Source organism: Bufo gargarizans, chromosome 10 (assembly GCF_014858855.1).
Source record: "Bufo gargarizans isolate SCDJY-AF-19 chromosome 10, ASM1485885v1, whole genome shotgun sequence".
Classification (NCBI taxonomy): domain Eukaryota; kingdom Metazoa; phylum Chordata; class Amphibia; order Anura; family Bufonidae; genus Bufo; species Bufo gargarizans.
Window position 1 is genome coordinate 75573344 of NC_058089.1, and position 15871 is coordinate 75589214.

Sequence of the window (15871 nt, forward strand, 5' to 3'; positions counted from 1 at the left end):
AAAGCACTGCCCCACAGAAGATTGCAGACGCATTCCATGCATACCTGTGTGCACTTTTATTCTCCTGTAAAACAGCTCCTAAGTGCCCAGCTGAAAGTGAAAGTAAAAACAGCTTTCACTCCTGACTCCTTATCTTCTGATATAGTGGACATAATGCTATGATTCTGGTATCGTTTGAAAGGTTGGAATGCCAGCTTTCAAACAAGGGCAGGCTACCAATTCCAAGATATGAGCAACTAAAGCAGACCTCCCCTCTTTAGTCTGGTTTGCTTTGGGCACTTGCAGCAGCAGAGCTGGGCACTTGGTAACTGTTTTCCAGCAAAATAAAAGTGCTTTTTCTGGACATGGAATAAAGGCACATAGTTGGGATGTGTATGCAATCTTCTTGTAAAAATATTTTTATTGAGTTTTTTTTTTCATTTTAAACGTATCACAATTATAACATTGGAAAGGAAAAATGAAAGAAATGACATTTTTCCAAGAATTAAGTATATAATTAGCATAACATAATTTTCCTTCTGTGGTACAGTGCTCTTAGATATATAGGTGAAAAACAAGTGACAGGCTCCCTTTAATTAAGTAGACTGAGTGACAGACTATCCAATAAGAGGGTTAACAAATCAACATGCATACAAAACTCACCTTCTGAGCAATTTTCTCCATGGTATCCAGTGTCCCGACAGTCACATCGTACATCCCCCTCCACATCATCTCGACATCTTCCTCCATTGAGACAGGGGTTTGCTCCTCTACATGAATTGACCCTCTCCCGATCTTCCCCCCTCTCTTCCTCTTCTTCTGTTCCTCCTACCCCCTGGCTAGCCAGTAACTGAGCTGGCCTTCCTCCCAACCTTAGCCCTTCTAATTCACCCAGAAAAGGTGGCTCATATTTGGCTCCACCCAAGGTTAAAGCTGATAAACGTAGATCAGAAGGGAGACCACCAACAAAAAGGTCACTGCGAAGAATCATTTCTCTACGCTTTGAACGCACTTCAGCTGCTCCTCTTTCTCCATCTACAGCCAACCACCCTTCCCGACCATTACCTCCAATTACTATACCATGCCAGAGCCCGTCTGATACCACGCGAGGTAAACGTACAACTGCAGGCTCTGAGCAAGAGATAGAGAACCTCAAACGTGGCCTTCCTCCATCAAGAGCTAACTCCAAGAAATCACAGTCACCTTCATCATCTTGATAAAGGAGTAGGCCACGGCTGGCATTGGTTCGAAGCCGGAAGGTGAGGTCTTCTCCCCACCCTCCATTACCACTTGCTAATGTAGGACGAGAGTAACGGACCCATTGACCAGGGGCCCCATAAAACTGGAGGGAAAGGGAACAGAGGGGAAGGGAGAGGAGGGAAGACAGACACAGAAAGGACCACATGGAGAGTAAATGAAGAGGAATTAGAATTGAAAATATACAAGAGGTGAAAAATAGGGCTTGGACATTAGTATAAAGGTTATTGAAAAAATAAAGCCATATTGATTGTAAGGAAGACAAGAAAAATATTCAAAAATGCAAAAAGATGATACATATATAAATGAAAAATATCATGAACATATAATTTGATTTATAAAAACCAGATGTGAAGCACAATAATATATAAAAATGCTATTAAACTAATAAGAAGAAAAAAGGAGTTTTAAAATTGTAAAATGGGGAAAAAGGAGAGAAGGAAGGGAAAACTTTTAAGGGAAGGATGGAAGGGGAGAGAAAAAAGGGGGAATATATCTTTACATTCCTGTCCCGGCTGTTGTTCTATGGAACAGATAGGTGCAGTTTAATAACCCAATAATAGAAATACCCCTCTCTTCTCTTACATGAGTTCTATATTATTTCTGTCTATTATTCCAGACTAACTAACAAACAAAATGTCCCCCTTTTCCCTTCTCTTTTGGGCAGTCTCTAGAAATGAAATGTCTCATTGAGATAGGAGCACTGTTAGAATGATGTCCCATGCACAGTGGTGATCTTGAACGCTGGAAAAAATAAATAAAAAAAAGAGAGAGAAACAAATTATTATATACAAAAACTTTTAGTCATAAAACACAATTTTTTTTAGCAAAAGATTTTATGATTTGAAGGGGCACTCATGTGACTCATGTGATTCAGTAGAAAGTAGACATGTGAACCAGGTGATTGGTGCTATGAGAAGCACAACACACTTGACCAGAGTATTTTAATACATAGTAAACAGGACAGAGAACTGAATCTTTGCTTCAATTTCAAATAAAAATTAATAAAATTAGCTTGATATTGCATAAAAAAGCTATAATTAAAACATAGCCAACATATCACTATTATTAGTTGTATTATTGTTGTAAATCTTAGATGTGTCCTTCCTTACCTTTCCTCTTGGCTTTATATGTCTTGAGATGAGAGGGTTAGATTACCAGCTTTAAACACATGCGTTATTTACAATGTCCACAAAGTGGGGCAAAAGTATTTTTCTTTTTCAAAGCTGGCCATCTTGTGCTACACATCCTGGGATATTTAAAACCAAAAGGAAAGGTAAGGAAGGACACATCTGCATGTGTGCTGTGGGGATTCACTCTGGTCGTTAGGACTAGCGGATGCAGTATAGAGACAAAGTACACAGTTCTTGAATCAAACAGCAGTGTTTATTCACACATTGGTGTATCACAAAATGCAGATAAGGTGTATCACAAAACGTAGGTGGCTTTGTGTTTGTTCACACACAAGGAAAGTTCATAGACAATAAAAGTCAAATTTTCTCCTGGGTGATAATTCACACCCTGTTAGCAGTTCAGCCTCATCAAGTCCATAGGCGGCCTGTTCACCTTTAGAGGGGCCTGAGTCCTCCAGCCCGGCTCAAACCTCAAATCCCAGCACAGCCCTCAGTTCACAGCACACATACTCCTGAGCTCGACTGTCAGAGGGAGGTAAGTCAACACATCTGGCAATGCTGGCTGGTTTTTATGCCTGGCAAAACCCGGTATGGAACATGGGGAGTAGTCAGCCACCAAGCACTTTGACTACTCCCAGTAAGAGCCGTCTCGGATCAGCTATGACAGCCATGCTAAATCTTTAAGTGTCAATTAGCAATAGCTGCTACTGACACATGAAATACCGGCTCTTAATTCACCGAGGCCAGGAACCTCGGTGACACATACCTTCCATCCACGATGATTCCAGGTACCTTCTTACAGTGCCCACTATTGGTAATTACTTTTAACTCTTTGCCATTTGCAAAGCATTGTGGTTCATGCAGCCTTGATCTGTTGCTGAAATGCAATCCTTTTTTCACTCTGTGAATCACTCATTTCCTTCCACTGGGAATAACCCCTCCCATGACGCACAAAAAAACTCAACATTAATTCCCATCCATCCTTCTCACCCCCCTCCGTGATCTCTCTTTAAGTAACTGACAGAAAAGTAATTTGTATACAGACTCCAATTTTCATCTCCTTAAATGCGAAAGCGCTAATTATTTAAAAAAGAACAGCATGCCGAATATTATAGAAGAAGGAGGGAGGAGAGAAGTTGGAGTGGCACAAAGGAGAGAACTGTAAAGATGATGAAATGAAGATTGTGGGAAAGCGCTAGGATGTTATAGGATGACAAGTGTTTTTATGGATCATTCAACATGTTTGCAGTAGAGTAAATACATGTATCTACCTATAAGGAATGTAACTATACTGGGTACAGAGGTTGCAGGTATGAGTCTGAAGGGTCCTAAACATTACAGATGCAGAGTACTACTGTAGATGATGTGTGACATTTGCATTGCTCTACAATGCATCCTGTTCTCAATTATCTTATACCTGGTTACATTTCCTATTTGGAGGGAGGGGGAGCATTTTTTGGCAGCTGAAAACAGCAGCTCTTTACATGGGTTTTTGCTTCTTTTGTACAATTGCATTAACAGAAAATACAAAACACTGCAGGTAATCATAGGAAAAAAAGAAAAGTAATAAATGCACCCTTCAAAGAAACACTGCATAAAATAGAAAGATTCAAACAGTAGGTAAAGGCATGAAATATATTGTAAAGCTTCAAGAAACTGGAAAGGGACATACAGTACCAGCATCATATATTAATTTTACCTTCTTCACATAGAATATGTACATTAACAGTAAATTACAAGCTTAAGGGGATATTTATTAAGATTAGCGTTAGAGATAATCGAACCACTCAAAATTCGGTTCAGTTCAGGTTTGCTGAATTTTTTTAAAACATTTCGGTTCAGAGTCCCAAATCGATTTGTTGCTATAATTGGCCTGAAAAATTGTATATAATACCCTCTAGTCTCCTAGGACTCAGAATTTTTAGGAAAACTTGTCTCTTTTCGTTTATTTTTTATGATTTTTTTTCCCTCTCCCCATCACAATCCTCAAGTTCTCGAACGCAATTAAAGCATTAGTAAATGATGTCTGAATGATCCTGACATACATAGCTATGGATAAATGCACATTTGACGGTGTAACATGCAGCGTGCTAAAAAACACACAGCACCAGCTCATACTTTTTAATACTCCAAAGCTTCCAAAATTGTCCCTTATTGGAGGGAGAGGATGTTTAAATACATGCAGTGTTATGGGATAAAAAAACAAAATATAAAAGTGACTTGGGGAACCAAGCGTCCACAAAATATGCCTTGACAGGGTCAGAATGCCTGCCCATATGACACGCACAAGTGTTGATTGTGAGAACAAAAAATGGCTTATTGAGAATAAGTCTAGAAACATTCTCCCTTTTTAATTGGAAGCAACAGCAGTTTAGTGTGAATATTGAAAGGGTATGGTGTGGATTTAGTGGCATATGCCACAATAGTAGCGGCAGCAGAAACAGCGTAGCATGGAACATACAAGGCAGTAGAATGCCTGTCTATGGGTAGTGGTAGTAATAGTAGTAGTAGTGGTAGTGATAGTAGAGGCAAATGCTTTATGTTAAAAGAGGTGGCATTAGAGGATTAGCAGTAAGGAGCAGCAGCTGAGGTGACAGCAGCAGCCATATGTATATTTTGGCAGGCAGCAGCATCCATAAAACAGCAGCAGGCTTCCGGGAGATGATGGTCGGCAGGCCACAGAAGTGGCATAATGGAGGCAGCAGCAGTAGCAGTTATACAGAACATTATGGTTGGCAGGTTGTAACAGTGGCATGATGGTGGTGGTGGCATGAAGGAGGCAGGTAGGTAACAGTGGCAAGATGGGCCACTGCTAGTAAAGCCAGATCTATTCATGGACCTCAGCTGGAGTAGTGTGAAAATCCTGCACAATCCAGGCTTGGTTCATTTTGACAAAAGTATTGTTTTGAACCATGTTATAAGGGAAAATAATAAAATTTACACAACACCGATCCCAAACCCGAACTTCTGTGAAGAAGTCCGGGTTCAGGTCTCAGTACCAAACATGCCGATTTTTCTCACGTGCATGTAACACGCATTAGAACGCTTTGCGCTCACGTGGAAAAATCACACATTTTCCCACAACGCACGTGCATCCTATCCAGCCCTCATACGCGACGTCCGTGTGAAAGAGGCCTAACTGCATATAAAGCTATTTTTAAAGTTCTGCCGTGCCAACAATTTTCTCCAGTCTCAGGAAACTTCTAGCAGCTTGGAAACTGTAGCAAAAGTGACCCACGCCTGTATTTTGCGCACATTCCGCGAATATTACATTGGCGATTTTTTGCAATCAAGAAAATAATCTCGAATTCGCTAATATATGATAAATATTCATCCAAATATTTGTGAAATATAGCCCTTTCCGCTCATCACTAGTGGTAATATGGGTCTGTTCATACTTTTTTTTAATTTAGCAACAGTAGGTGGTGTTATTCTGTTAATGCTATTTTAACAAATATAGCGGACTCATAATTGAAAACTAGTTAAAAAAATAAAAATAAATCTACACTTACTATAACCAGGCACAGATTTTCTACTGCTATAGATTTAATAGCTCTATAATATACTCCACTTGCTGACATAAATTAGGGTTAGGCCTTTTGTACACGGCCGTTGTGGGTCCGTTCCATGCATTGGGGAACGCAACTGGAATAGGTCCGTGATCTTTCCGCACCGCAAAAAAATAGTTCTATTTTTTTGCGGTGCGGAGGCACGGACAGAAACACCACGGAAGCACTCTGTAGTGCTTCCATGGGGTTCCGATCCGTGCTTCTGTTCGGCATCTCTGTGATGCGGAGTGCACACAGGCCGGTGCCTGTGTATTGCAGACCCACCATATGAGGGCCGCAATACGGCCACGGGCACACAACGGCCGTGTGCAAGAGGCCTAAATCTGACGGTGGCCTCCATCCCCGCCTAACCCCACCCACTTTAGTCAGGACTTTTTAAAATTAATCATAGAAATTAAATATATTCAAATTTTAGTGCAAACTTGGCATTTTTCAAAATTTTGAAAAATGAAGGAATTTACATAAGGAGCTCATTCGGCATCAGGTATGAAAGTGTCATAGAAAGTATATAAATTAACAAATGTAATAACTGGAACCACCTCCCTTCTGTATAGGATTTGCCAGGAGATGTCTTTGGTTGACATCTGGCGTTGCTTATATGGAGACAAAACTGCCTACTCCTGCTATAGTAAATCATATAAGGCTATGTCGCAAATAGACCTAGCTTTAGCTAGCATAGATTTTTTAGACATGATCAAAACGATGACCTATGAAGCCCACAGGATTTCTGATCATTCACCAGTATTGCTCTTAGGCCTCATGCACACGACCGTTTTTTTTTTACGGTCCGCAAAAACGGGGTCCGTAGGTCCGTGATCCGTGACCGTTTTTTCGTCCGTGGGTCTTCCTTGATTTTTGGAGGATCCATGGACATGAAAAAAAAGTCATTTTGGTGTCCGCCTGGCTGTGCGGAGCCAAACGGATTCGTCCTGAATTACAATGCAAGTCAATGGGGACGGATCCGTTTGACGTTGACACAATATGGTGCAATTTCAAACGGATCCGTCCCCATTGACTTTCAATGTAAAGTCAGGAGTCCCTTTTATACCATCAGATCGGAGTTTTCTCCAATCCCATGGTATATTTTAACTTGAAGCGTCCCCATCACCATGGGACCGCCTCTATGTTAGAATATACTGTCGGATATGAGTTAGATCGTGAAAACTCGTATCCGACAGTATATTCTAACACAGAGGCGTTCCCATGGTGATGGGGACGCTTCTAGTTAGAATATACTACAAACTGTGTACATGACTGCCCCCTGCTGCCTGGCAGCACCCGATCTCTTACAGGGGGCCGTGATCAGCACAATTAACCCCTCAGGTGCCGCACCTGAAGAGGTTAATTGTACGTATCATAGCCCCCTGTAAGAGATCAGGGCTGCCAGGCAGCAGGGGGCAGACCCCCTCCCCTCCCCAGTTTGAATATCATTGGTGGCCAGTTCGGCCCCCCCTCCCTCCCTCTATTGTAATAATAGGTTGGTGGCACAGTGTGCGCCCCCCCTCCATCCCCCCCCTTCCTCCCTCTATTGTAATAATTTGTTGGTGGCCAGTGTGCGGCCTCCCCCGGCCCTTTGTTGGTGGCACAGTGTGCGCCCCCCATCGGCCCCCCTCCATCTATAGCATTAACAGCATTGGTGGCCAGTGTGCGGCCTCCCATCTTTCCCCCCCCCCGATCATTGGTGGCAGCGGAGTTCCGATCGGAGTCCCAGTTTAATCGCTGGGGCTCCGATCGGTAACCATGGCAACCAGGACGCTACTGCAGCCCTGGTTGCCATGGTTACTTAGCAATAGTACAATAGTAGAAGCATCATACTTACCTGCTGGCTGCTGCGATGTCTGTGTCCGGCCGGGAGCTCCTCCTACTGGTAAGTGACAGTTCATTTAGCAATGCGCCGCACAGACCTGTCACTTACCAGTAGGTGGAGCTCCCGGCCGGACACAGACATTGCAGCAGCCAGCAGGTAAGTATGATGCTTCTTCTACTATTGTACTATTGCTAAGTAACCAGCGATTAAACTGGGACTCCGATCGGAACTCCGCTGACACCAATGATCGGGGGGGTGGGGAGGCCGCACACTGGTCACCAATGTTGTTAATGCTATAGAGGGAGGGGGGGCCGATGGGGGGTGCACACTGTGCCACCAACGAATTATTACAATAGAGGGAGGAAGGGGGGGCCGGCGTACACTGTGCCACCAACGAATTATTACAATAGAGGGAGGAAGGGGGGGACGGGTGGGGCGCACACTGTGCCACCAACAAATTATTACAATAGAAGGAGGAAGGGGGGGCCGGGGGGGGCGCACACTGTGCCACCAACAAATTATTACAATAGAGGGAGAAAGGGGGGGACGGGGGGGCGCACACTGTGCCAACAAATTATTACAATAGAGGGAGGAAGGGGGGCCGGGGGGGGCGCACACTGTGCCACCAACGAATTATTACAATAGAGGGAGGAAGGGGGGCGGCACTGGCCACCAATGAAATTTAAACTGGGGAGAGAGGGGGTCTGCCCCCTGCTGCCTGGCAGCCCCAGATCTCTTATAGGGGGCTATGATACGCATAATTAACCCCTTCAGGTGCGGCACCTGAGGCATTAATTGTGCGGATCACAGCCCCCTGTAAGAGATCGGGTGCTGCCAGGCAGCAGGGGGCAGTCTTGTACACAGTTTGTAGTGTATTCTAACTAGAAGCGTCCCCATCACCATGGGAACGCCTCTGTGTTAGAATATACTGTCGGATATGAGTTTTCACAAAGTGAAAACTTAGATCTGAAAAAGCTTTTATGCAGACGGATCTTCGGATCCGTCTGTATGAAAGTAACCTACGGCCACGGATCATGGACACGGATGCCAATCTTGTGTGCATCCGTGTTTTTTCATGGACCCATTGACTTGAATGGGTCCGTGAACCGTTGTCCGTCAAAAAAATAGGACAGGTCTTATTTTTTTGACGGACAGGATACACGGATCACTGATGTAGCTGCAAAACGGTGCATTTCCGATTTTTCCATGGACCCATTGAAAGTCAATGAGTCCGCGAAAAAAAACGGAAAACGGCACAACGGCCACGGATGCACACTACGGTCATGTGCATGAGGCCTAAATCAAAAAGCCTGGTCCTAGGAATTTTCCTAGAGTGTTTAGACTTAATCCTCATTAGATTCAAGTAATAGGTGATCAGGAGAGTATAGGGAGAGAAATCTTAGACTTTTGGGAGCGGAATATTGGCTCTGCCCATATTCACTTTGTCTGGGATGCTTTTAAGGCATTTTTGCAAGGGCAAAAATTGCTATACTAGTCAAAAATTAAGAAAAAAAAAGCGTCCTTTTGTAAAACAGAGAAATATGTAAAGAGAAACGTAAAGAGACCAGAGGCAGAAATTTATAAAAATAATTGAGTGGATAGGCAGCAATGGCTAACTGAAATCTGGGCAAAATTACAACACTATCTATTTCAGAAAGCCCAATCTTCTTCTCTGGGCAAAAAGTATTTTGTGAAACAGGGAAGCCTGGTAGATTATTATCATCTATGATATCAAATCAGCAGGGGCATAAAAAAAAATCAGATGCCTTAAATTAAGAAATGGGAATATAACCTATAATCTAGATATCATTAAACTTGAATTCTCCAAACATTTCTCAGCTTTGTACCAGTCAGAACTGGATGAGACGGAGGATAGAATAGGACCCTATTTGGACGGTATTGTGTGCCCCAAGCTTTCCGAACGGGACAGGACTGTATTAAATAATCCTATTTCTCTTACTGAACTACAGGAGGCATTAAAGAATATTAAGGGGAAATCTGCTCCCGGCAGAGATGGACTGCCATTTGAGATTAACAGATGTTTCGGGGATAAGATTCTACCAGTCTCGATCACTCTCATCTTAAAAAAAGCCAAGGACGGTACGGAGGTTGGCTCCTACTGCCCAATTTCATTATTAAACCCTGACTATAAAATTCTTGCAAAACTTTTGGCCAACAGGCTTAAAAAGGTGATACATAAATTGGTCCATCCTGACCAGACAGGCTTCATCCCTAAGTGACAGTCAAGATCTAATATCCGCAGAGTATTTGCTAATAATCAGTATGGGGAGGGGAAGGACCGCTCCATCCTGTCACTGGAGGCGGTGAAATCTTTTGACATGGTGGAGTGGCCCTTCCTTTGGTGGTTAATGGAGAGGATGAAATTAGGGATCAATTTTATTAAGTGGGCTCATATGCTCTACCATAGCCCTACAGCCAGAATTAACATCAATGGAACTAGCTCGGAGGCAATCTACCTAGATTGTGGTACTAGTCAGGGATGCCCTCTGTCCCAACTGTTATTTGCTCTCTTTCTGGAACCTTTATCCTGTATTTCAGGGCGGCAAAGACCATTGAAGGATTTGGAGGTAAAGGGATAGGGGACAAGATCTGTTTATATGCGGACGATATTATTTTTCTGAAATCAGGATGGAAGGGCCTATCCTAGTGATTGAAAATATAGACGATTATGGATCCCTGTCAGGGTATAAGATCAATTGAGAGAAATCTGTACTCCTTCCTTTGAACCGACCAGTACCCGATGATGTAACTAAAGTATGGGTGCTCTCAACTACTGATTTTATAGAATATCTTGGAATTAAGATTAGTTCCGACCGACAGAGATTTAATTAGCTTAACACACTCCCAATGATTAACAGAATTAAAGACAGGATAAGGACATGGCAGAGGCAGAAATTGCTGCTATCACAGGCAGACAGAATAGCCCTCGTAAAAATGTTTTTTCCCCCGATAGCGCTCTATGTTTTGACTAACTGCCCAGTATGGATTGAGGAGTTTTTTTTCAAACTATTGGAGAAATTATTAAATGATCTTATATGGGGCAGGAAATGCGTAAGAATAAAGCAACAATACTTATGGTTGGCTGAGGGATATTATATGGCAGCTCAAATCCAGTGGTGCTACCCTTTCCAGCTGCTTACCCAAGGAAATAAAGGCACTTCAAGAGACATCTTTAGCATATTGGAGTCTGGTTATCTCGATATAATGGGGAAATAGTGCCCCATTAGTAATATGCTACAAAAATGGTGGTATATAATTAAAAGAATATTGGGAATAACTCACGGTCTACACTTCACTTCAAATTGGCACAATACACACCTAGGTGAATTCGCAGCAATATTTATTGGATATTATAAGGTGCTTTCACATTATCACACTTAGTTACACAAGGAAAGCTAAACCCTAAAGATAAGCTACTTCCAGGAATAGAACCTTCACTATTGGATAAGTGCAGATATATCCAAATCCAACACGCATTTGCTTGCACAGTCCAAGAACAGAACTTTCTGGAGTTCTGCTTCAAAAATAATGGGACCTCCTTCACTATTGCACAAATATATCACAGGATACAGGTAGAACTGGCTACAGTGACAAAATGTAATAGTGTGTTTAGATGGGAAAAGGATTTGGGTAATATTGCACTTAATGGGGAATAATTTATAAAAATATAAAAGAATCCTCTGTTTCTAGTAAATACCGTTTAACACAATTCAAAATCATACATCGACTGTACTACACCCCCTTATCCTTATCCAAGATGTTTAAAGATAAAAATGATAGATGTCTGAAGTGCCATGGAGAAGCAGCAAGCTATTGCCATCTACTCTGGAACAGTCCATATATTCAAAATTTCAGGCAACAGATATATGCTGAATTAGGAAGCAACATGCCACAAAGATTGACACCATGCATATAACAATCAATATTTGGCTTACTCCCCAATAGTATTAAATCTAAACAAGATAAACGTAGATGGCTAGTGGGGCTCCAATTAGCAAGAGTCCTGATAGTAAACAAGTGGGGCTCTAAAAGAAACCCCGAAATTGTGGAATGGGGAACTCTGATGAATAGGTTAATGATATATGAACGCATAGCCCATCCCAACTTGCTGTCTAGGCTGGGAGTTCCACCTACGATGACCTAGGGGTTGCTTTGGGGGTTATGGGCGGGCTATGGGGGGGGAATATAAATGAACATTTTTGATAATATGCAGAATAATTGAAATCCATGATAAATAAGCTATGTATTTTTTATATCTGTTTTAATAAAATAAAAAAATAACAAAGGTGAACTGTCTGAACTATGAAAGCTTCACATTTTCAATAGAATGTCTGATGCATGCTTATTTTTAGCTGTATGACTCATGCATTGTTTTATGGGGAGAACTGACTCCTCTATCAAAGAAACCTTGTCCTTAGATGTTACCAACAACTTTGAAGCAAATATGTTTATGATTTATTAAAGAGAAGTTGTCTTTAGGGTCCATATACATGAATATATCATGTGAAGAACCTATGTCACTTTGTATATTATATTAGGGTGCTGCATGAATATCAATTCCCTAATATAAAGATATTAACAACAAAATGACATCACTAAAGGGCACACACGGCAGAAGACAGGCTAAATTTACAGTACATTACAGTTATATTATCTAACTAAAGGTAGCAGAGCGGCTGATTGGCAACGCAAGGTCTTCTCTGCTTGATCCATTCAGAAACTGCAAGCATAATGTTAACAGCGCCTGCATTCTACTAAGTCTACTTTCACATATGCCTTTAAACTATCATTGTTCCTGACTTAGCTGGATAGGGCCGGAGAACCACTAGACCCCATTGATTATAATGGGACCCCGCAGTGATCCGGCCTGATTCTGGCATTATTGCTGGCATTCAGTTGGACTAAAAATGGCTCTTGCACTAGTTTTTGTCTGGCCAAAACCTTGCTCTTGTGAGGCAATTTACCAAATGCTTTTGCAAAAACATGACATATCACATCTGTGGAAATATAACCCTATGAATCTATAAGAATGATGTTTAGTTATATAGTGCCACCATATTCTGTTGTGCTTTACAATTCAGAGGGCATACAGTTGCAATAAAAAGTATGTGAACCCTTTAGAATGATATGGATTTCTGCACAAATTGGTCATAAAATGTGATCTGATCTTCATCTAAGTCACAACAATAGACAACCAGAGTCTGCTAAAACTAAAAAGACAAAGAATTAAATGTTACCATGTTTTTATTGAACACACCATGTAAACATTCACAATGCAGGTGGAAAAAGTATGTGAACCCCTAGACTAATGAAATATCCAAAAGCTAATTGGAGTGGGGTGTCAGCCAACTGGAGTCCAATACATGAGATGAGATTGGAGGTGTTGGTTACAGCTGCCCTGCCCTATAAAAAACACACACCAGTTCTGGGTTTGCTTTTCACAAGAAGCATTGCCTGATGTGAATGATGGCTTGCACAAAAGAGCTCTCAGAAGACCTACGATTAAGAATTGTTGACTTGCATAAAGCTGGAAAGGGTTATAAAAGTATCTCCAAAAGCCTTGCTGTTCAACAGTCCACGGTAAGACAAATTGTCTAGAAATGGAGAAAGTTCAGCACTGCTGCTACTCTCCCTAGGAGTGTTCATCCTGTAAAGATGACTGCAAGAGCACAGCGCAGACTGTTCAATGAGGTGCTAGAGTGTCAGCTAAAGACTTACAAAAGTCTCTGGTATATGCTAACATACAGTACAGACCAAAAGTTTGGACACACCTTCTCATTCAAAGAGTTTTCTTTATTTTCATGACTATGAAAATTGCAGATTCACACTGAAGGCATCAAAACTATGAATTAACACATGTGGAATTATATACATAACAAAAAAGTGTAAAACAACTGAAAATATGTCATATTCTAGGTTCTTCAAACCTTTTGCTTTGATTACTGCTTTGCACACTCTTGGCATTCTCTTGATGAGCTTCAAGAGGTAGTCACCTGAAATGGTCTTCCAACAGTCTTGAAGGAGTTCCCAGAGATGCTTAGCACTTGTTGGCCCTTTTGCCTTCACTCTGCGGTCCAGCTCACCCCAAACCATCTCTATTGGGTTCAGGTCCGGTGACTGTGGAGGCCAGGTCATCTGGCGCAGCACCCCATCACTCTCCTTCATGGTCAAATAGCCCTTACACAGCCTGGAGGTGTGTTTGGGGTCATTGTCCTGTGGAAAAATAAATAATGGTCCAACTAAACGCAAACCGGATGGAATAGCATGCCGCTGCAAGATGCTGTGCTAGCCATGCTGGTTCAGTATGCCTTCAATTTTGAATAAATCCCCAACAATGTCACCAGCAAAGCACCCCCACACCATCACACCTCCTCCTCCATGCTTCACGGTGGGAACCAGGCATGTAGAGTCCATCCGTTCACCTTTTCTGCATCGCACAAAGACACGGTGGTTGGAACCAAAGATCTCAAATTTGGACTCATCAGACCAAAGCACAGATTTCCACTGGTCTGATGTCCATTCCTTGTGTTCTTTAGCCCAAACAAGTCTCTTTTGCTTGTTGCCTGTCCTTAGCAGTGGTTTCCTAGCAGATATTCTACCATGAAGGCCTGATTCACACAGTCTCCTCTTAACAGTTGTTCTTGAGATGTGTCTGCTGCTAGAACTCTGTGTGGCATTGACCTGGTCTCTAATCTGAGCTGCTGTTAACCTGCGATTTCTGAGGCTGGTCACTCAGTTGAACTTATCCTCCGCAGCAGAGGTGACTCTTGGTCTTCCCTTCCTGGGGCGGTCCGCATGTGAGCCAGTTTCTTTGAAGCGCTTAATGGTTTTTGTGACTGCACTTGGGGACACTTTCAAAGTTTTCCAAATTTTTCGGACTGACTGACCTTCATTCCTTAAAGTTATGATGGCCACTCGCTTTTCTTTACTTAGCTGCTTTTTTTTTTTGCCATAAAACAAATTCTAACAGTCTATTCAGTAGGACTATCAGTTGTGTATCCACCTGACTTCTCCACAACGCAACTGATGGTCCCAACCCCATTTATAAGGCAAGAAATCCTACTTATTAAACCTGACAGGGCACACCTGTGAAGTGAAAACCATTTCAGGTGACTACCTCTTGAAACTCATCAAGAGAATGCCAAGAGCGCGCAAAGCAGTAATCAAAGCAAAAGGTGGCTACTTTGAAGAACCTAGAATATGACATATTTTCAGTTGTTTCACACTTTTTTGTTGTATATATAATTCCACATGTGTTAATCCATAATTTTGATGCCTTCAGTGTGAATCAACAATTTTCATAGTCATGAAAATAAAGGAAACTCTTTGAATGAGAAGGTGTGTCCAAACTTTTGGTCTGTACTGTACATGTTAGCGAATCTACAATACGTAAAACACTAACTAAGAATGGATTTCATGGGGGGATACCACAGAGGAAGCCACTGCTGTCCCAAAAAAAACACTGCTGCACATTTACAGTTTGAACAAGAGCACCTGGATGTTCCACAGCAGTACTGGCAAAATATTCTGTGGACAGATAAAAGCAAAGTTGAGTTGTTTGGAAGAAACACACAACACTATGTGTGGAGAAAAAAAATGCACAGCACACCAACATCAAACCTCATCCCAACTGTGAAGTACGGTGGTGGGGGCATCATGGTTTGGGGCTGCTTTGCTGCATCAGGGCCTGGACGGATTTCTATAATCGAAGGAAAAATGAATTCCAAAGTTTATAATGAAATTTTGCAGGAGAACTTAACCCCTTAAGGACTCAGCCCTATTTTACCTTAAGGACTTGGCCATTTTTTGCAAATCTGACCAGTGTCACTTTAAGTTCTGATAACTTTAAAACGCTTTGACTTATCCAGGCCATTCTGACATTGTTTTTTCGTCACATATTGTACTTCATGACAGTGGTAAAATGAAGTCAAAACATTTCATTTTTATTTATAAAAAAATACCAAATTTACCAAAGATTTGTAAAAAATTGCAAATTACCAAGTTTTAATTTCTCTACTTCTATAATACATAGTAATACCTCCAAAAATAGTTGTTACTTTACATTCCCCATATGTCTACTTCATGTTTGGATCATTTTGGCAATG

At 41.7% G+C, this 15871-nt stretch overlaps 1 protein-coding gene across 1 annotated transcript in view; it reads right to left on the reverse strand.

Annotated features, from left to right (window-relative positions):
- The window catches only part of NRXN2 (neurexin 2), an 858623-nt gene extending 857239 nt beyond the window's left edge, over positions 1 to 1384 (reverse strand). The window contains exon 1 of the mRNA XM_044270141.1: positions 643 to 1384. Within this exon, the coding sequence (XP_044126076.1) occupies positions 643 to 1384 (742 nt within the window). The remainder of the gene's footprint in view (positions 1 to 642) is intronic.
- Between the last annotated feature and the right edge of the window lie 14487 nt (positions 1385 to 15871).